A 20,220-nucleotide genomic window follows, 5' to 3' on the forward strand; every position below is an offset into this window, starting at 1 on the left:
ATTATAAGTAGAATGTACCAAGAATATAATTAGAATAAGCAATTAATTGATTCACTGGATACTATTACATTTGACAAAACCTTCATTAAAATGGAGTTAAATTCAGTCTTTGACGTTAAGGTAGCTTTTATAATGTACAATGTGATCGTTTTCACTACGAGCTGCCAATTACTCTGCCAACCTCCTTTTGGAAACTACTATGGAGGTAATGGAGAACATGGTGACATTTCATCAGAACCATGTGTCTGCAGGTTTCTTCTTTGTGTTTGTCAGTAGTAAGAGACTTTGCACAGCCGTGAAGCAGATCCAGATTCTCTAGCTGAAAATGTGCTCCTGCTGGGCTGAAACCCTCTTCAGGTTTGCTTCACAAGGTCACCATCGTATGACTGAGGATTTTATTTTAGGCTTTAACCACTACAACGTGAGGGACAACTGCACACAGCAGTAGTCCTCGATTCTGCTCATCTTATCTGCTGGTCACCGTGCAGGGCAGAGCAAGCATGCTGCTGCCTGAGTTGCTGCCAGCTGGTGGTCCCTCTTGCCACTGCTTAGTGGATACAACTAGTTGAGTGGAGGCTGCAGCAGCTGTGCTGTGCTATCCGAGGGCAAAAATGTGGGCAGTGCTGGTGTGTGCCAGTCCTTGTAGGCAGAGCAGAGGTAGGCATTTTCCCTTCACTGTCGTCTGTGTTTTTCAGACATCTTTCGAGAGTTCAATGCTACGATCGTGGGCTATTCAACTGGCACCGGGAGTGAGAATGATTCGAATGCGTTCCTTAACCAGGCAGTTCCTGGAGCACAGGCTGAGTATGTAGCTTTTTGTTTTACATTTGCAGATGACGGATGCTTCATCTAATTCCCTTTCAACTGTCTTATATGCTGTCACAACTTGCTCTGAACAGCAGGCAAAACCAGTCTAGTTAGAGTTGAAAATTGGCTCGAAACCTGTTAAATGTATGGGCTCATTTCATAGCTGAAGTTTCAGATGAAGCCAACAGTCCTGATTTATGGAATCCACAAACAAGAAACTGGTAGAAACTGTTTGGTGGTGGTGGTTTCTACTCTTCCTCTTCAAAGTCTATTGATTTATCTATTTGTCTGTCAATAAATCTCTGAGAACACGGATGTTTTCAGAAAATAAGAGTGTAGTGAATCAGTAAAGAGATACTAGGAGAAAAACTAGATGAAATCTTCCGTAATTCTGGCCTCAGGTTTCTGGATAAGCAAGGAAGAGTGGTCAAGAGAGAGGAAAAAAAAACGGCTGCAGTCTGGAATTTGAAGAAGGGAGAATTGCTCATGGTCATATACGGGTTTTGGTGCATTGCAGACCTCGTGCAGTTGCAGTCAGTTCTGCCAATATAACAGGGATTGTAATGTCTTGCAGTCATCTGAATTTGGCTCTTTGCTTTTAGTCACACCTGGAAGGCTGCATGAGTTGAGCTTTGCTATGCTGCTTATCCTATAAATCCCTGGCTTCTTATTGAAAGAGTCAGTGCTGTTTAATTAACAAAACAGATGGCTGCTGGAATTCAGTCATAGTTCAGGCACAGATTCTGGCAGATCATGCCTGAATTTGACACTGTTAGTTGATGTTACCCAGACCTTTATTTATTTGTTTGTTTAAAGAAAAATTCTGCTTACTTCCCAAAGAGATCTTGGAAGTGAACTTCAGAAGCCAAGTGAGGTGTTTGAATTTGCTGTATCTAAGCAAAGATTGTTAAGATTTAACAGGTTATTTTATTGCTCTCTTGTGGGCCTTGAGTAACTTCTGAGTCATACAAGCAATCTCAGTAAACGCCTGGATTTCCTGACAGAAATAGTCTGCTAAGTGCCCTGATATATCCTACAGCCCCTATACTGGAGAGAAGGGATTTTGTTCCCTAGTAATGACTGGACGTATCTGAGTATGTCAGTGAAACATGTGCAAGGATTATGGCTCTGATTCAGCCATTAATGATAATTTATTAGCATACTTCTATATGCAGCATATGTCCAGATTAGCTTCAGCTTCTGCTTATAACAGGAAAGAATGAGATAGGTGCCTGCCTTGTATTTTGTATCAGTGAAATCCTAAACAGGCTTTTTGAAGTGGAAGGGCTTGAAACAGGATACACAACCTCTTAAGTCACTACTATGACTTAAAGCAGTTTGCATCAGTAGCAACCGAGGCATTACTATTAAATAGTTATTTGTTAGCTGTATGAAATTAATTGATGGATGTTAGTCTAATGAAAAATTGTCTATTTTATCTATATCAATTAGTTTTCTCTCTTCCTATGCAAGCAGCTGTACGGGATAAACATGATGAAGCAGAGCTGTGTATGTTCTGCAACCATGTTTTGTAAACAATTGTCCCAGATTTCTGCTAGTCTTCTGTTTTTTCTCTGTCTTGTAACTCTCTGCAGGAAGATGTGCAAAAGTGAAGTCCTGTAAACTACTACGCTAATATCCCTGAACTTTGAGATGCTTCTTTTGGGGTTCTGTTCTGTCACATTGTGGCTCTTGATGCATCTGAGAAGATGAATGCATCCTAGCTGAATACTGAAATGTATTGCAACATGAGGAAATGTTTCTCCTGCTTTAGGTATTTGGCCCTGGAATGATGATGCAAGCCAGCATTTATTCTTCATCAGTCAAAAATATCACTTTTCCTATAATTCAGAGGGCAAAAAGAGTCCACCAGCTAAAGGTGGTGTTTCAAAATTGTTTCCTGGCTTGTCTCACTTTTGTGTGCTAATCTGGAAACTGCTTTCCAGGGTTGACGGGACCTTTCTGAAATCAAGTAGTTTTGCACCCTTACCAGCTTTTGGAGACCAGGTGTAACAGTTTCTTAAAACGAAATCAGTGGCTGTTTGAGGAGCTCTTTTTTGAATGTAATGGCGATGTAGCAATGCAGGCCTCATTCAGGAAAATGTTCCTAAGCCTATCTGCATTCATTGCCAAAGTGCTCATGTACATGCTGGAATTAAGGATCGATCTGAAGCATGTTGCTGAAGCAGAGCCTGAGTGAGATCTCTGATTTTACATGAGGAAAAAATGAGGATATGAATTGAAGACTGAGAGAAGACAACAGGTGACAGGAACTGTGAATATCCATATTTCCCATTAGCAAACTGTTTCTGTTGATCAAGATCTAAATTGGTGGAGACTGCAGCTCGACGATGGGTGATTGCTAGCACTGCTTCATTCAAGATGATGATAGATCTTTCTGACTGCATTGGCTCAGGATGCATCAGCACTTCAGTGACTGCATGAGCAATCGAAGGTGTTGCGGACTGTCAGCTCAATAAGTGGTGTTTTCCCCTGAATCAATATTGAAGTCAACGCCCTAGCTTACAGGTTTCACAGTAAGAAGAGAAGGAAATTGTGACCACTTGTGGTTTGTGATAGCTTTGGGATATAAATAAGTAGGTTATGACATTGGACAAGGGTAACGGTGAACAGAACTGTTACAAGCAGACAGTGTCTGTGTCACAAGTAGATGTATGACAGGACTCATTGCTCAGTAAATACTCTTACGTTAGTGTTAGATCAGTATTCAGTCGGATGGTGGTGGTGAGAGATATCTCCTGTTCCTGCAGTAAACACAGCATTGCAAAGGAGAGCTAAGCTCTGGTTGCCATACAAAACAAGTGTCATGCTTATTAACATCAGCTGATATCCTTCCAGAAATGACAGACAGTCCAGTGAAGTGTTTCTAACAAGAGCCTGGAGGGAGACGCATCTCATAGCATACTACAGAGCTCCCTGGAAGGCCAAAGCATTCCAGCCACATTTTCTTTTCTACGCATATTTTGGGATCAACGTGTCAGGGCAGTCAAACAAGGCTGAAGTGTTCAGCCTACAGAACTCAAAATTCGTCGCATTTTATATATATACATGCATATATGTGTGTGTATATATACAAAAAAAAGAGTGCTCACTTGGCTATCAGAAAACAGCGAGGCTCAAGGCTGTCATCTTAACTTGTCTGAGTAACCTTGAAAGTTTCTTGGGTTTTTAATTACCCTGGAAAGGTATTTTACGTAATTGAAGGTTAAGTATTGGCTCTGGATGCGGACTAAAGAAATGAAGGAGGTGTGCACAGTGAACTCTGAAACACTCCAGCTTTGCAGGAGGATAAGCTGTGGTTTATGCACAAATGTTGCTCAAGAGGTCAGTTAAATATTTGGACTTGGGATTCCCTTGTTTTTGTCCACGAGGAATAGGTTGATAGCAGCCTAGTTCTACACATGCCATCTGCTTACAAACAGGTTGCTGAGTCTGGCTTTTCAGCTGTTTCAGGTGCTAAGCAGTGTAACAGAAGCTAAACTTACGGTTCCAGATTAATTACCAAACTTGAGTAAAATCAGTATTCGAGTTCAATTTGATGCTGGATTTCCACAAAGATGTGAACATGCAATTTGATCACGGCAACATGGGGATTGTACTGTCTCCTCCTTCAACCCTTCTAATATCTGACAACTCGATTTAAGGTGTCTGAAGAGTATTAATGTTGTTCTCTCCATCAGGGTGTTTCTTTCACTCACTAGTTGTCTTTCTTCACAGGCACTTACCAGCCCAAGCAAGAAATCTCCTGAGACTGATGGAAACTGATCCTGTAAGTTGTCTGGGACTCCTTTAATCTTACAGCATGAAAAGAAACAGGTGTTGCATCACAGGATAGATCCACCTGCAATAATACCATGTGCTTATTGCAAAGTTGAAAAAATTCAGGCTCATTATTTTCTTCTTTATCACACAGAGAATTGACTTCAATGCTGACTGGAAGCTCATAACGGTGCATATTGGAGCCAACGATCTGTGCAACTATTGCAAAGACCCTGTGAGTAGTAGAACTGGTTAACTGAAACTGTAGTGGGACTGTGATGCCAGTGTAGAAACATATCAAGGGAAATCCTTACAGCCTTCACAGAGATAACATGAGTTATATATGTGCTGCTGTATATTTTGATGGTGGTTGCTGCAGACAGTGCTCTGATATAAAACCAGTTACCAGTAACAGAATAGGATGGTTGTATTCTCTCTGACTTCCTCCAGGGTAAGAACCACTGTCTTTGCTACTGTCTTTTGACCATGAGCAAAAAGCAAAAGGGAAGAAAAGCTTCATTCCTCTGATGTGGTAACTGGTCTACTGCTACTATGATCTCTTTAGACATCCAAGAAAGAATTCTACTGCTACCACTAGTTAAATCCTACAATTGTCATCACCCCATAACTCATGGTGTAGGGAGGTGCTAGGAACAGGTGAAGTATGTATGAGGAAAGTTGCTGCAGTGCTCAATGTGATTTGAATTTTATGCTTGTCTGGATTGTGGAGAAGTCTTTAGGGCTGCCATAAGGAGATCATGGGAGTTGAGTGGGCAGGTGGTGAGGAGAGGCCACCCTTCTCTGCTAGCTCTTACTCTCTTGCCTTTAATGTGCTAACTTCTTGTGAGCATTTTCAATTCTCCTGCAACCCCTTGTGCTTGAGAAATATGCTGCCTCTGCAGGAGCCTCGCTAGGCATCTTTGCTGCTGCTGCCAAGTTTTATAGCTTTATTTATAGCTATGACCTTGACTAGCAACAATTTCACCTAACTTTACGAGAGCTTATCAGCTGGCTGTGAGCACTGCTTGGTTTATGCTTTTCAGCATACATTCAGATTGGGTTCCTTCCTGCATCTTTACATGAAGGACCCAGTGGATTTGGGTTAAATATACTGTTACTCAACAAGGTTTATTTTAAATCCAAAATTTCACTGAGTCTTTCTGCATTTTAGATCTATTGATATGCTTAAAATCCCTGATTTCTAGAAAGAATCAAGAATGTTCTACTGACCACAGTGTTGTATGGCAGAGAAGGAAGTGGATTAATGTGATTCTCCAGTTGCTCAACCAAAATGCCATGTGTGTGTCTATTTAGCACTAATATGTTCTCTTCTGTTTCTACCAGGATCACTACTCAGCTGCGAATTTCACCAGAAGGATTCAAGAAACTCTTGATATTCTGCACAAGCAGGCAAGTGCTGTGATATTGTCCTGACTTTCTAGCTTATACTGGTACATAACTGACTGATTCTAGCTCTTCTGTTTATTTGATTTTTGTTTTGTTTGATTGTGGTTTTTTTTTCCATTCTTGTACCAAACACATTCCATTGACTTCTACAAAAGCATTTTCTTTTGTCTTATCTATCTGAGAGTAGTGAGATGCAGTCTGAAATGACAGATGGTAACACTGGACCATAGTGCTGGGAAAAGAATTGAAAACTGAGCTGGGAGAATTTGGTGGGGGTTTTTGATGTGTTTTTCCTTCCAACAATGGAAAAAAGGGGAAGGGGTGTCAAATGGCTGAACTTTGGGGTAAAATAAATGCACTGGGGGCTGCGTAACCGGTTCCTTCTAAGCTGAAGTCCTATTTACCTTTCAGGTTCCAAAGGCTCTAGTGAGTCTGGTTGATGTGATGGACCTCCTCCCTCTCAGACAGTTGTTTGTGGATACTCAAGTTCTGTGCCCTACTTACTTGGCAGAGTAAGGCTTGTTTGACCTCTTTTTGTACCTGAGCTTACTGTCCATGATGATAAAGCATGTTCTTATTCCATGCTCCTCTCCTTATTTGAAGTGATGTTCAAAGGTAGCGCTACAGTCCCACATACATCCCATGCAGTGCTGACATCATCCTGCCTGGTGGCATTTCCTTCTCTTGGCTTTGACCGAAGTGTTGTCAGAGGACCTGTGTGCTTTGTCCGTGCCTAGAACTGTAAGGTTTCCTGTGATAGATAATGTACACCTCACTGAGCTTGGGTTAAAGTTATGGATACAGGGTTCCTTGAGGTGGGGTTGAAGTCCACAAGTATTTGGATTTTCAGGTCTTTTGAAGGAATGTGAAGCATTTGCAGAGTAGACAGATTTCTCTTGTTTCAGAGGCTTTATTGCAATGGGTAATTTGCATTCTTTGCTGACCCTCCAGACTGGGATAAATTATGTGTCTTGGGAATGCAAAAGGAATTTTTGATGGGAAAGGTATCAGCTCAAAGGTAATGCAGCCAGTACATTTCAAAGATCTGTTTTCTAGTTACAGAGGGACTGGCATGCACATTTGTCAAACTGTCCAAATGCCTTTGGATGCCAGGGTGTAATGAATGGGACAAACTATGATAATACTGTGTACATCCCTTTGATATACCTGGGCGTGAAACTAAACTGATTTAGAGTAATATCATTTGTTTGAGGCAGAAAATAAGACTAAGGGTTGAAATGATGAATGATGGCAAGGACATTTTCACAGAAACACAACTGTACAGGTTTCCTTGTTCCTTCCATGTCATGAGGGCGTTGGGTGGCAAAGGGTAACTTCTGCATTTTCAGATCTCTAACTCCTTCTATTCATTTTTTCTCCTCTAACATCTCCCACAGTTATCTGTGTAGTTGTGTTCTCACAGAAGAAGAAAACTCATCAAACTTAACGATGGTGAGGGAAGCCACCAGAGCTTACCAGGTATGTTTATCAAGAGTGGTGCAGTTACTTTCTTTCCAGTTGAGGTGAGCTCTTGATTACCAGTATCATAGCAATGTTTTACCCAAATAGGCCTTATGAGCTAAGCAGGAGGTAATTTGATGCTATCCAAAACACCATATGACCAAAACCAACACCAAAGCTCTTCAGAAAAATTTCGTTTTCTAGTACAGATAGGTGGGAGTTTAGTCACCAAAATCCTATTCCCCACAAACAGTTGTAATATTGTGTTCCAGCCTGCTAGGCCACTTTGCAAAGCTCATCTGTTGCCAATATCTGTGGCTATTTCAGTCAAAAAGTAAAAGCTTCCTTCTGGTTCTCAGGCTCTCGAAACCAAACCACAAAACAGCAAAGAGTTACGATGTAGTTATGTTGATGGATTATTGGTGGTTGGGTTTTTGTTTCTTGCAGCTTGGCCTTCAGACACTAATGGAATCTGGCAGATACGATACTAATGAAAATTTCACAGTGATCATCCAGCCTTTCCTCCACAATCTTAAGATTCCTCTTGGTCAGGTATGGTATAAAGAGACTTCTGCGTGCAAAGGACTAAGTGTGGGTATCTAACCTTTAGAGACTATATGCAAAATAGTTTCAGCTTTTTCTGTCCTTTTCTTATTGGAACTTGTTGCTTTCTGATATAGTACATCAGATTTTTTCATAGAATCATAGAATTGTTTAGGTTAAAAGAGACCTTGAAGATCATAGATTCCAACTGTCATATAGTTAGGAGTTCTTTGGTTTACATATTGTGCTGTCAATATGAATTATTGTTTTGGAAAATGAATTAAAACCTGAATTAAGAGGTTTGTTTGTGTATGTTCTCAAGGGTACATAAATGTTTTTCTTTACGAAAATATAACATGATTAATAGAAGATAGAGATATTAAGTTACAGTTCTTAAAGCAACATAGCTGCATGCTCACTGGAGACTACAGCATCACTTTCTCTTCATGTCCCGTAACTCTTTCTTCTGCGTCTGACAGAAAGAGAAGTTTACATATGATCTGGTGAAAGTAGTAGTTTTATGTAGTGTTGTTTTTTTTTTTCCTGTTAGTGGCAATTATGTTTCAGTACCTTGAATGGTAAGTCTCAGTAAACTATAAATCTAGGAAATTACCCAAACCTTCTCTGAAACTGAAACCCCGTTTGCTAATTTTCACAGGCATCTGCACTTCCTCATCTCACCTGGAACTAAGAGCAGGTGGGGCAAAAATATTTAGCAGGGATTGCTCTGATATAATTGAACCAAAGTGATCCTGAAAATGCTTGCAATAGCTAGTGATAAGTTTGAAAATTTCAGATGCTGCTAGACAAATTTGGAAAACTGGCTGAAAGCTTCCCAGGCTTTGATTTTTTTTTTTTTTTTAGGGTTTGGTTGGTTTTTGTTTGTTTATTTGTTTGGTTTTGTTTTGGTTTATATTTCGTTCGTGAAGCTGGTTACTGTGAGAAGTCATCACTAGGGGTTTTGGTACTGAGGCAGGGAACACAGAAATAAAAACAGAAACAGCAAAATATTTCTGATTTTTTTTATAGTTTTACAAGCATTAGTTCAGTTTCTAAGAAAGCTCAGGATGCTATTTTTTCATCTTGTCTCACACAACATTCAGATGTTCCTGAACTGAAAACTCTGCCTCTGAACTTGGCAAAAGATCAGATATACATGCAAATTTTGGTAGTAGTTCTCTAATAAGCTAGCCCAAGCACAATGAATTAAAAGTGTTCAAGTTTTGAGGAAGGACTGCTCTGTCCAAAAAAATGTTGCTTCAGTCATCTGTGGCCTAAGCTCTTTCTCACCTCAATACTCACATGAAAGCCAAGATATTTAAATTTCCAAACTCCCATTTCCTTCAGATGCTCCAGGATCTGTATTAAAGTATGACTTTGCTCAGAAAGGAAACTCTACTGGTGTACTCAGTCAGCCTGACTGCCTTTGCTTGAGCACTTACCTGCTTCTTGTTCCTTTCAAACTTGCAGAACTGCCACAGCTGTGGAAAAGCAGATAAGTTCTCTTCCTCCTAGTAAAGCTTCCCTAACATACTTGTCACTATGTATTGGTACTGCATAGCACAGTGGTGCCTGTAGTGCCAGTTCTCAGGAAGCACCGAGGAGAGGAACCCATCTTTATTGCAGAACCTGAAGAGAGGCTAAACACATAATTGAAAATGGTGGGTTTGCTACTTCTGGGTGGATCTGACCCTGGATGCACACAAGTATCTCTAGTTAAGCATTTCTGGTAGCTTATGAACCTGCTGAAGTACACTTTTTGTATCACCAGGTAATCATGAGACTTTCCACACTGGAGCAGCAAGAACAAATGTCATGAACTTCCCATTATTGACCCTGATTTGGCCTCAGCAACCTCAAACTGGAGCTGTGTGGATTCTTCTGCACTCAGATGTCCTTTACACTTTCATTTGTAGGATGGGCATCCAGATATCTCCTACTTTGCACCTGACTGCTTCCATCCAAGTCAGAAGGCCCATTCTCAGCTTGCCAGGGCGCTGTGGAATGCTGTGGTAAGGTGACAGGCTCTGCATATAATGTGGTCTTTATAATAAGTATTGCAATGAAGGCCTGGATGATGCTGGACCTTATGTTTGTTTCTTCTTTACTAGTCAGTTACCTTCAAATTTCTGACTCTGCTCTCAGCCTAGAATCTCTTGCTTATTAAAGTGTGTAGGGAGGAGAAGGATGCTGTAAGTGCAGCATCACAGTCATTCATGATTTCAGCTGAGCAACCTCAAATCTACTTCACGCATTGTCATGAAAGGCAGGACAGTATTCAACAAGGATGATGTTTCTATCAGCTGGTGTGGGAAACCACCAAATAAAGAATTGTGACTGCATGTGTCAATTTAAAATGGATTACTCAAATGTTTCTTTTAAATCTGTGTTGCAAATGTCTCAGTAGGAATTAAAGTGGCTTTAATTTAGTTTAGTTTTACTACCTTTGGAAATGATTAAAGCTCAATAAAAATGTGTCATTAAAGATTGCTTAAGCACACTCATTTTACTTAGCATTCCAGTGCAGGAGTAGTACTCATGCAGTCAGAGGCGGTATCTCAGGTCCTGGGTGGTAACTTCTATATACTTCGGGGTAATGTCTTAACAGCTGACATGATTGCCCGCAATCATCAAGCAGTACCTCTCATCAAATTTGGCTTAATCTTCTACGCATAAACAGCCTTTTGTTGGAGATGCCATCACGCAACTTAGCTATAAAAATTGAGGGACTCTTAGTGTCTTGTCTTTTATGCAAGAGAAGAGAGTTTATGACCTTGCTTTTTGGCGAAATTCCAAGGTACTTCATGTGCCTGCCAAAATCCTCCAGGAGTTTAAACTGATCCAGTGTAGCTTTCCACTTCCCATTTTAAGCTTCTTTTTAGAGTTGCTGTTTTGTTACGCGGTTGCCATGTTCTTTCTGAGAAGTAAATGCGTTTCAGCCTTAGGTAAATCAAGGTCTGTAAATACAGACAGTTTTATATAAATTCCAAAGGTATATTTAGATTCTCTGGATTAGAATTGTTATACAAATGTAAGATGAGCCAACAGGGTTACAAAATTGGGGTTTTTGTCTTCCTTTCTAGTTACAGCCTGTAGGCCAGAAAGCTGACTCATTCAATCTCACGGCTGACATTGTCCTTGACTGTCCAACTCAGGTAAATATAACCCACGTTGTGGAAGCAGTCTATCAGCTGGTTGTATGTGCTTGTGCTTGCTGCAGAGAGCAGGAGTTCGGTATGTCTGAAACATGTTTATTGAAAATTTTTGTTCTCTGCTTACCTCTGAGTGAGGAGGTGCTCTCATATGCCCTCTCTGATGTCCCTTAGCATTTTACTGTGCCATGAATACTGGTTGATAACATGCTGATTTGTGTGTTTTTAGTTGTAGCAGAGGTTGTGTTTTGTTATGTTTGTGAAGTACAGAGGCAGTTCAAACAGCAAACAACAGAACATGCTGCATTAACTTTCCCATCAGAGTTGGTAGGGTTTGGGCACCACAGCAGCTCTGAAAACCCCCAGTACCTGTCATCTCTTGAATTAGTGGCAGCTTGTTTTTTCTGGCCTGATTCATAACAGGGATACTTCAAACTCTTCGGAAGCTGCTTCTACTGTTATAAAATAAGCTGCCGAACTTGTAGTACAGTTGCTAGGAATCAGCATGTGGAAATGACCACTGCAGTCACCAATAATGAACTCCCTTTCTTCAGCGGTTTCAACAAGGAGGCCAAAGAACTGAACAGACTAGGGAGCCACGTTGTACTCTTGGGTCTGGAGGCAGTCATTCAAGTCATGCAGGAGGATTTTGTCCATATCATGTGTCCGTCTTTTCAGAAAAGGAATATCTGCTGAGTTATTAATCAGCACTTTTCAAAAGTCCTCAGGTTCACTTAGGTTGATCCTACTTCATTATACTCAGTTATTCTTTTCAGGCAGCTTAAATTAACTTCTTCAGTGCCAAATGATGAGGATTTTATACTTCTTCCCCTTCATCCACTCATATTCAAAGATGCTGCTTTTGAGAAGTAGGAATGAAAAAGTTTTATGTCCCTTGCAAAGAATATATGGCTACTGTTTTCAGCAATGGCAAGCCCACGGTGCATTGGAAAAGTCTTTGGTAGAAGTGCCAGTAGCTCTCCCTGCTCAGAAAACTCTGAGGTAAAGACTATGAAACAGTGCTATAAAGTAATAAATAGACTGTTTCCAGGAGATCTCACCTTCTGCGTTACTGAAGGGAGAAGTAAATGAATTCAGATTCTGATACCCACAAATTCCACTTATTGTTCCCACAGTTTCTCACTACAGTTTTAAAATCCTACTTCAGGTAGTCATGTCCATGAAAATATCAGGTATGCCAGATTGTAAGGGTGCAACAAGCCAAGGAAAATTGTTTATGTTGAGGCAATTTAAAGTAGGATAAAGCCCTGCAAATAAAAGAACAGTGGGTCTTCTAACCAATCAAATATGCCTTCTGATTTTAGTGGTTTGTAAGACCTCCTCGCGAAGACACTGGAATTGGTCTTAATTGAGATAAGTGGGCATTCTGCTGAAGTTTTTTAGCCTATACAATGTGCATGTCTTCCTGAATGCAAGTTGCATTAGTAGGAGGCAAAAATAACCATGCAATATATACAGCTTCTCTTGAAGAGTGATCCTTTCAGTAATCAATTTTTCATCACCTCTCTGCTGACGTAGGCAGATCTGTCCAGGTTTCTCTAGGCTTTACATCAATGCCTTTTGAAAAGAATAAACATCTAATAAAGTCTAAGTGATTTGTGGAAAGTTAGGAGAGGAAAATGTTAAACTGCAGTCAGGATCTGGCATATGTCATTTTTGCCTTAAGGTGCTAAACACAAATCTTACTTTTTTTTTTTTTTTTTTCTTAATGAATTTTAAGGAAGGAGCATGGTTTCAAAATCCAGATCCCCGTTTTGCAGTTTAGGCAATTACTTTCTTGGTGGTACAACATCTTGGTACCACTCGCTATGGTCTGTGCCATGTGTTTATCGCCTAATTTCTCTTACTTTCATATTCCTCTTTCTCCAGAACAAACCATTCCTGGGAACATACAAGAATAGCAACTACACATATCTACCTGCTGAGCCCACTGCTGAGCCCACTGCTGAGCCCACTGCTGAGCCCACTGCTGAGCCCACTGCTGAGCCGACAGAGGTAATTGTTGCATCTTTTGCTGTGTTTTAGGCAAACTATGCAAAGCTGTATCTGGTGACTGTTCACACATCATCTTGAATTTATAGATGAGATAAATCATTACCATTTTTTGGAAATGGAAGTCTGTCGTGCATTGCATTTTTTCCTGTGTAACCAAATGTTAAATTCTTCTTTTCCCAAAAGCCAAACAAAATGAACTGTATTAATTGGTGCAATTGTATCAAAACTGTGCTCAGCAGTAAGTCACCTGGGATGCATCATCAATTCAGACAGCAAGTTCCTCACAACAGGGAGAAGATAAATTAGAACCCTGATCCCCCATATGACCTGAGGAAGGTTTATATATTCTCTTCTTCAGCCACTGTATTTCCATGCACTCAAGTAAGCTTAACCTGTAGATGGCAGTCACCTTAACGTATTGGATCTGTAGCAAAAATGAAAGGTGATAGGAATCCATTTTCAAAGGGATTCACTTTTCACCATGACTGAGTGACTACCACAAGACAGATTAAACAAACTGCAGAAACAAACTTTGTGTAGAACTTGAAGAAATGGGGCAGTTATCTGCTCTTGACAAATGGCTGCAGGCATGCAGACTAAATGTGGTTGGAGATGGCAGTCAAAATGGGCTGGGCTAGTTCGACATACTGGGAGTCCTCATGCCTAGCCAAATTATGGAAATCTCTGTGTGCCTTCAGGGTTACAAAGAGCAACAGCTGGTATTGTTCAGCAAGCCATAGTTTGCAATATTGAAATGGGACTTTTATCTGTAGAGCCAGAGTAATACTTTTAATGAGTAATTCTTGCACTTCCACTGAAGCTCAACAGCAATAGCTTTCAAAGTGATAGAGCAAAGGAAAGAAACAGTAGAGAAAGTAAAGGCACGTTTTCCCCTCTGATCTAAAAATAAGCCTAGCCATCCTTTCTAGCCTCTGCAACCAGCCTTTAACTAAAAGACTGACAGTAGACCCTATTACACCATTTTTTACCAGAACAGATACATTTATCTCTGTTTTTTAACACTAGCCATGCTTTCTGAAGACCCCTAGTCTATGTAGTTTTTCTCTGAATGGTAGAATTGTGCAATCGTAGAATAATTGGGGTCAGAAGGGACCTCAGGACATCCCTAGTCCAACCTCCTACTCCAAGAAGGGCCAGCTCTTAGATTACCGTCAGCAAATGTCTTTGCTCTTGCAGGAGCTGCCCATTACAACAATTACAATTTTTCCTTTGCTGCCTTCCTTAGCTATTATTGTTGCTCACTACCAAAACGCATGGTGGCACATTCATCAGCTGTCTCAGCTGGTAAACAAAGATGATCTGCGATGTGCGGTCGAGTCGATTTCCTCAGTTGGTGAAATAAACATAATAGCTATTATATGACCTACAAATGTATGATAAAGTCCAATTACTTAAAGGCTGACAGCCCTCTTTACTGAAACTTTTGAAGCTTCAAAACTTTTTCAAATTTTACATTCAGTTGTCCTGGTTTAGCCTGGTTGGCAACTAAATGCCACAGAGCCTCTTGTTCACCATCCCCAATGCCCAGGGTATAGGGAAAAGAATAAAAGGGGAAAAGGGAAGGAGATCCATTTTTTGAGATAAGGACAATTTAATAATAATAATATATGAAAATATATCATTATATGTATAATTATAATAATATATACAAACAAGTGATGCACAGTATAATTGCTCACCACCCAGTGAACAAGGCCTGTCTTGTCTCGGCTAATGATCCTGAAACAGATAAATTCTGACACTGCAATCCCAGATGAGCGAGAAGCCCGAAAAGAGAGTGAGAGACCAACAGTGAGAACCCTCGGAAGAACAAAAGCCCGTCTTTCCTGTCAACCCTTATCTACATACTGGGCATGACATTGCATGATATAGAATACTTCATTGGCCAATTTAGCCCTCAATTGTAAGTCTAAGTCCAATCATAAGGGAAGTTGTGGACCCTTTGTCCCAGCTGTGCTCCTGCCCCAGTCTGTTGTGCTCCTGTATGCTGGCAAAACATGAGAAGCTGAAAAGTCCTTGAGGTCTCAGTGCCAACTATAAACATCAGTGCACTGTCAGTATTCTTCTCAGAGCAAGTCTCAGACTAAAACCAAAACACAGAGCTCTTCTAGCTGCTAAAAAGAAGAACTAGCTCTGTCCCAGGTGAAACCAGGACATCAGTGAAAGCAAGCCCTTTTTGAAAATGTCTAGGAGAAGAATAGGTTTCTAGAGAGATACATTGGAAATAATAATAATATAATACATTAATATAATATTATAACTTTGTAGAGTATTATATTGTTGATTTTTGGTTTGTTTGTTTTTACATCTGATGTCTTTTAAGACAGAGCAGGACTTCAGACTTGGAGACCTCATCTTCTAGGTCATGGACAAAATCTCCAGGCTGTACAGGACGGGGAAAAAAATAATCCTCCTTATGGAACTTCGTCATAAGCAATATTTCTAGATGAAATGTTTTCCCTTTGGAAAAATTTTATACTTTGACTGGAAAATTTCATTAAAAGTAAGCAATATTTGGATAGTATTTGACAAAGAAGAGGAAAGGACTGTTGAGCTATATAGGAACCAAACCAGTATCTATGTCTTAACCTAGTTTTGCCCTTCACTGTACAATTAAACCATATATAAATTCTGTATTATCTTCTAACCACAAAATGAATCAATTTTATAACTTGCCTTTTCAGAATTGGGGCAGTGACCTGTCGTGTTCTCAACAGGCTACATCGAGTCATGTCCCAACTTCAGGTGAGAAAGAACTTGTAAGCTAAAATCACAAATCGGAAAGATTTCACCTTTTGTTTTTAAGAACAATAAGATCTTGAAATTGCACATCCTAGATGGAAGGCAAACAATAATAGCTGATATATTTAGCAGCAAAAGAAGAAAGTATGTCTTGCCATACACAGTTAAGTTCTGCATCACAGCAGGTATGCTGTCTGTGGATAAATACGATCACATTTATCGTATACATATATTATACGCAGCAACATGGCAGATTAAAATTGCCTAGGTAGGTTAGTGGCTCAGCAAGCTTGACCTACCTGGTGAGCCTACTCTGATAAGCAGCACAGCAGGAATGCTGTGTGTAGTTGGAGGGCTTTGTGGGGAGATTCTTAATAGGAAGTATTGATCTATGACCCCAACCTGAAAATCAATTAAAAGAGATTGAATGTATGCATCTCTAAACATACTAATCTGTTTTCATTGCTTTTCTAAGCTGCTTTAAAGTCCCTTTATTTCCTGTGTTAGTGAAGCACACTGTTCCAAGCAAAGTCAGGAAGTCACGCCTTTTGCCTAGCTGGCACATAGAACTTCAGGCTTGTTCTCCCTAAAAGTCTGTAAAAATTCCATCAGATTGGAACCAAAGACTTTCACCTTTACTCTGTTAAACAGTATTTTGTGTCAGTTGTCAATAATCCTGCTTTTTTCTCCTACTGTTTTTTAGCACATAAGCTACAACCTGCTGACATCAAAGTCATAGGAGCACTGGGAGATTCCCTGACTGTGAGTACTGCTGTATTCCCGTGTTTAGAATGAGAAGAGCAATTGTCAATTTCTACCTACATGTGGTCATGTGAGGCATCATCAGATAGAAAGCAAATTGCTTTGGCTTGGCAAAGCGAAACTCATCTACCTGTGTCCCTTTGCAAAGAAATAGCCTGAAGGGATATGAGTGACACCAGCAATTATGTAATCCAGTAATGAATAATTCAGGCCAGAACAGAAATGGGATCACGTTCTCTATTGCACACAGTTTATTCAAGTGTTTTTGAAATGGGAAATGTCTACCTTATAGGAATGATCTTTTCTGACATAAAAACAAGAGCAAGCAATTGGCATTTTTCATGCAACGAGAGATCTTGATGAAAATTCCTATGGAAATAATTTGATTGCAGAACAAAGTGCTTCTCACTTGAGATAATTGTGATACTTCTGTATTTCAGAATTTTGCTTTCAGATGTTGCTTCCTGGTTTAGGCATCTTCCAGTTAAAACTCTGATGTATTTCATGTACTGAGAAATGCAAACTGAAGAGTAGGCACAGAAAAGAAAGGCCCCAGAAAAGAATAGCAGGGAATACTGCAGATCTGCAATGAAGTTTTTTGAGAAAAAGTTCCAGAACTACACAACACTACAGAATTGTTCTGGCATGGGATGAAAGCAAACATTTGTGTCAACAGTCCCTATGAACTTTAACTCCTGAGCTAAATGGGTGCTTGTTCTAGCACCTTCAGCTCCTGTAGAGTTCAGAGGGAGCTGGAGACTGAAGCCCTTAAATGATCAGGCTTATCTACACGCAGGTGTGCACGTCTTCACCTCCTCATTAGCTCTGAAACTGCTTTTGCTTGAGCTGGTGTAATCTTGGCTTTCCCCCCTGCTGCTGAGCTTTGAGCTTGTCTTAGAAGACCTCAGTAATGACCCTGCAACTGTCCCTCCTATCTGTTGCCTTGACTCTTAAAATTCATTGTTTGATTCCTTCCCCTACATCTAGTGCTAGACGTGTGCACTAGCACACATTTCTTCTTTTTTAAATTTTAATTCTTGTAGTACATGAAATGTCTCCAAGAGCCCTAGTCATAAGGGCCAGACTCTGATGCTTGAGGTCCCTGACTCAAGAGCCAAGCAAGGCAGTTTTTCATACTGCCATTATTCATGCAGTCCCTCTTAGTTGCCATTGCCACACCAAGGTATGATTGGGGTTTTTATTAAGGGATTTGTTGGTGGCAGGAGCGGGCAGAAAAATGGATGGAGTATTTCCTAGATGTGTGTACACATACACGCTCGCCCCACACACCAAGTGCAGTACAGCCAGCAGCAGTGCGCACTTTGTACTGCCAAACCATCCCTGGCACAGAGGGACTGCAGCAGCAAAGATCTGTCTTGATCCACTAAGGCATTGATTTTCCTCCTGGTATTTCCCACAAGAGCTCTGACTGCAGTCAGTGTTTATGGCTGAATTGATACCATGGCTTTTCAAAGAATAAAAAAAATTAAGTGAAACCACCAAGAAACTATAAGCTACAGAAGAACCCGTTTTCATGATTGCTGTCCTGAATGAGAGTCAGGGTGCTGACCTTGCTAGAGGTCTGTCCTAGTCCTGTGAGCCACTCAAATCCCTCATAAATGTCTTTGTGCTGATGGCTTGATTTATTTATTTTAAAAAATTGAAGTTCACACTGCAGGAAGGCTGTTCTCAGTCTAGATGCAGTTGGAGATTAATGAAACATTGAGCAATTTAGTCACATCACTGGCTAGAATGCATCTGTCTGACTTCTTAACACCAGTGCACAGTGAAAGTAATAGATATGCCAGCATGCTTATCTGTGTTGGCAAAAAAAAATCCTGCCTGCAGCTCATCAAGTCTGTGTGTTAGACTAGCAGACTGGGTCCAGCAGAGAAAAAGTGGATTTTACATGAAAGATTTGTTTTCTTGGCAGACTAAAAAGCAGCTCCTCTTCTGATTTATGTACAGCTAAAACTAGCTAGGAATTTTTCATCTGTATTTTTTTTTGGTTTTATGTGTTGGCTTTTTTTTTGCCTGGATTATTAAGCCTCTCTCAAAATTAGCTTTCTTCAGGAAATGCCAAGATGATGCATTTTCCATCAGAAAAAATCCAAACAAATACAAAGCTGTTGCTGTTAATCTGGGTCCATTGCTGTTAATCTGGGTCTCACTGAATTGCTAAAACAGCATTAGAGTAGTAGTTCTAAAGCCTTGTGTCCTTGACCTTACAGGCTGATGCCTTCTGGCTGGGCTATATCTCCTGTGATGCTCTGCGGTCTGCTATCTAGATGAGCTGCTTTTATACATGAGGAGAAGCCTGTGAATTTGAAGCACGAGAGATGCAGGGCTGCCCAGAGAGCAGGGTGTGGTGGTGAACAAGGACATGGACTGTTCATGATAAAAATGGGATATTTTAAAAGCTTGGCTGGACGCAAAGTAGTTACCAAAATGCTTCAGCACTTTCAAATCACGATGTCTGTCTTACCTAAACTTGTAGCACTTTTTTCTTCTAGTATTTTATCAATGATTCTTTCCATCCTTTCCAGACTGCAGTAGGAGCCAAAGCAACTGACCAAGAAGCAGACTGGAGGGGACTTTCCTGGAGGTGAAAACGCTCAGTTTTCTCTTTCTCTTTTTTTGTCCGCAAACACAGTTAAAAGTGTGAGTCACTTGGTTGTGTAGTTACATAATTAAGTATGTAAATGCAGGGATAGGATGCTGAGAGCAAGTATTGCTTGGTAAGGATTGGAGGAGTCAGGACTGGAAGAGAAAGGGAGTGATTCTTGTGGGGGTTTTTGTGTTTGTTTTTGTGGGTTTTGTTGCCTTTTTTTTTTAACCAGACCTGAATGCTACAAGCATGGTCCTGTGTGTTTGACAGTACTGGGTTATTAACACGAGTGAATTCTCTTAACCTCTTGCTAGTCTCTCTGGAGTTTATTCAAAATATTGGTGTTGCTGTGATTATCTAATGCAGTGTCTAACGCTAGAGAGTCTGAGTGAGTGTGGATTGGCACGAACATGGTGAAAGCACTGCATGCACATTCAGTGAAGATGTCCCAAACATCTTTGCTGTTGCAAAGTGGACAAAGACAACACATGTTAGAGTGGATGTGAATCTCAATATCCATACTACAGTGGAAGGAAACTGCCTGCTTCATATGGGCAGAAGTATGGTTGATAAGCGTGTGTGCATGTATATATTCTTTTCTTCGTCCTTTCTTCCCCCTTTGTGTGTATCTGTGGGCATAGATATCTTCAGGAGGGGCTGCCAGAAGTAGTATAAGAATGTGTTGACTATGCACACAGGTTTTGAATGGTAGAGGCAGAGGCTCTCTTCATAATCAACACTGGAGAATCTCAGATAGGTTGTTAATAAGCATTTCACGAAGTCTCTCCTCTGTGCATAACTGCACATCATGTGTAGTTTCAGCAAGGTCACGTGGGGTAACTGAGGTTTCTATGATGGGCAACCGAGCATGCCTATATGAAAAAATCAGTTCTCCCAGTATGCTCTATTCCCAGTCTGGAA

At 40.4% G+C, this 20,220-nt stretch overlaps 1 protein-coding gene across 1 annotated transcript in view; it reads left to right on the plus strand.

The window, feature by feature from the left end:
• PLB1 (phospholipase B1) overlaps positions 1-20,220 on the plus strand; it is an 81,027-nt gene that overhangs the window by 45,302 nt on the left and 15,505 nt on the right. The window contains exons 35-47 of the mRNA XM_009980301.2: positions 696-804; positions 4,546-4,597; positions 4,742-4,822; positions 5,932-5,997; positions 6,406-6,506; positions 7,392-7,473; positions 7,903-8,007; positions 9,915-10,010; positions 11,082-11,153; positions 13,041-13,116; positions 15,870-15,932; positions 16,633-16,691; positions 19,238-19,296. Coding sequence (XP_009978603.2) covers positions 696-804; positions 4,546-4,597; positions 4,742-4,822; positions 5,932-5,997; positions 6,406-6,506; positions 7,392-7,473; positions 7,903-8,007; positions 9,915-10,010; positions 11,082-11,153; positions 13,041-13,116; positions 15,870-15,932; positions 16,633-16,691; positions 19,238-19,296 — 1,021 coding nt within the window. The remainder of the gene's footprint in view (positions 1-695; positions 805-4,545; positions 4,598-4,741; positions 4,823-5,931; positions 5,998-6,405; positions 6,507-7,391; positions 7,474-7,902; positions 8,008-9,914; positions 10,011-11,081; positions 11,154-13,040; positions 13,117-15,869; positions 15,933-16,632; positions 16,692-19,237; positions 19,297-20,220) is intronic.

The sequence above is a fragment of the Tauraco erythrolophus genome, chromosome 2 (genome assembly GCF_009769465.1).
Source record: "Tauraco erythrolophus isolate bTauEry1 chromosome 2, bTauEry1.pri, whole genome shotgun sequence".
Classification (NCBI taxonomy): Eukaryota; Metazoa; Chordata; class Aves; order Musophagiformes; family Musophagidae; genus Tauraco; species Tauraco erythrolophus.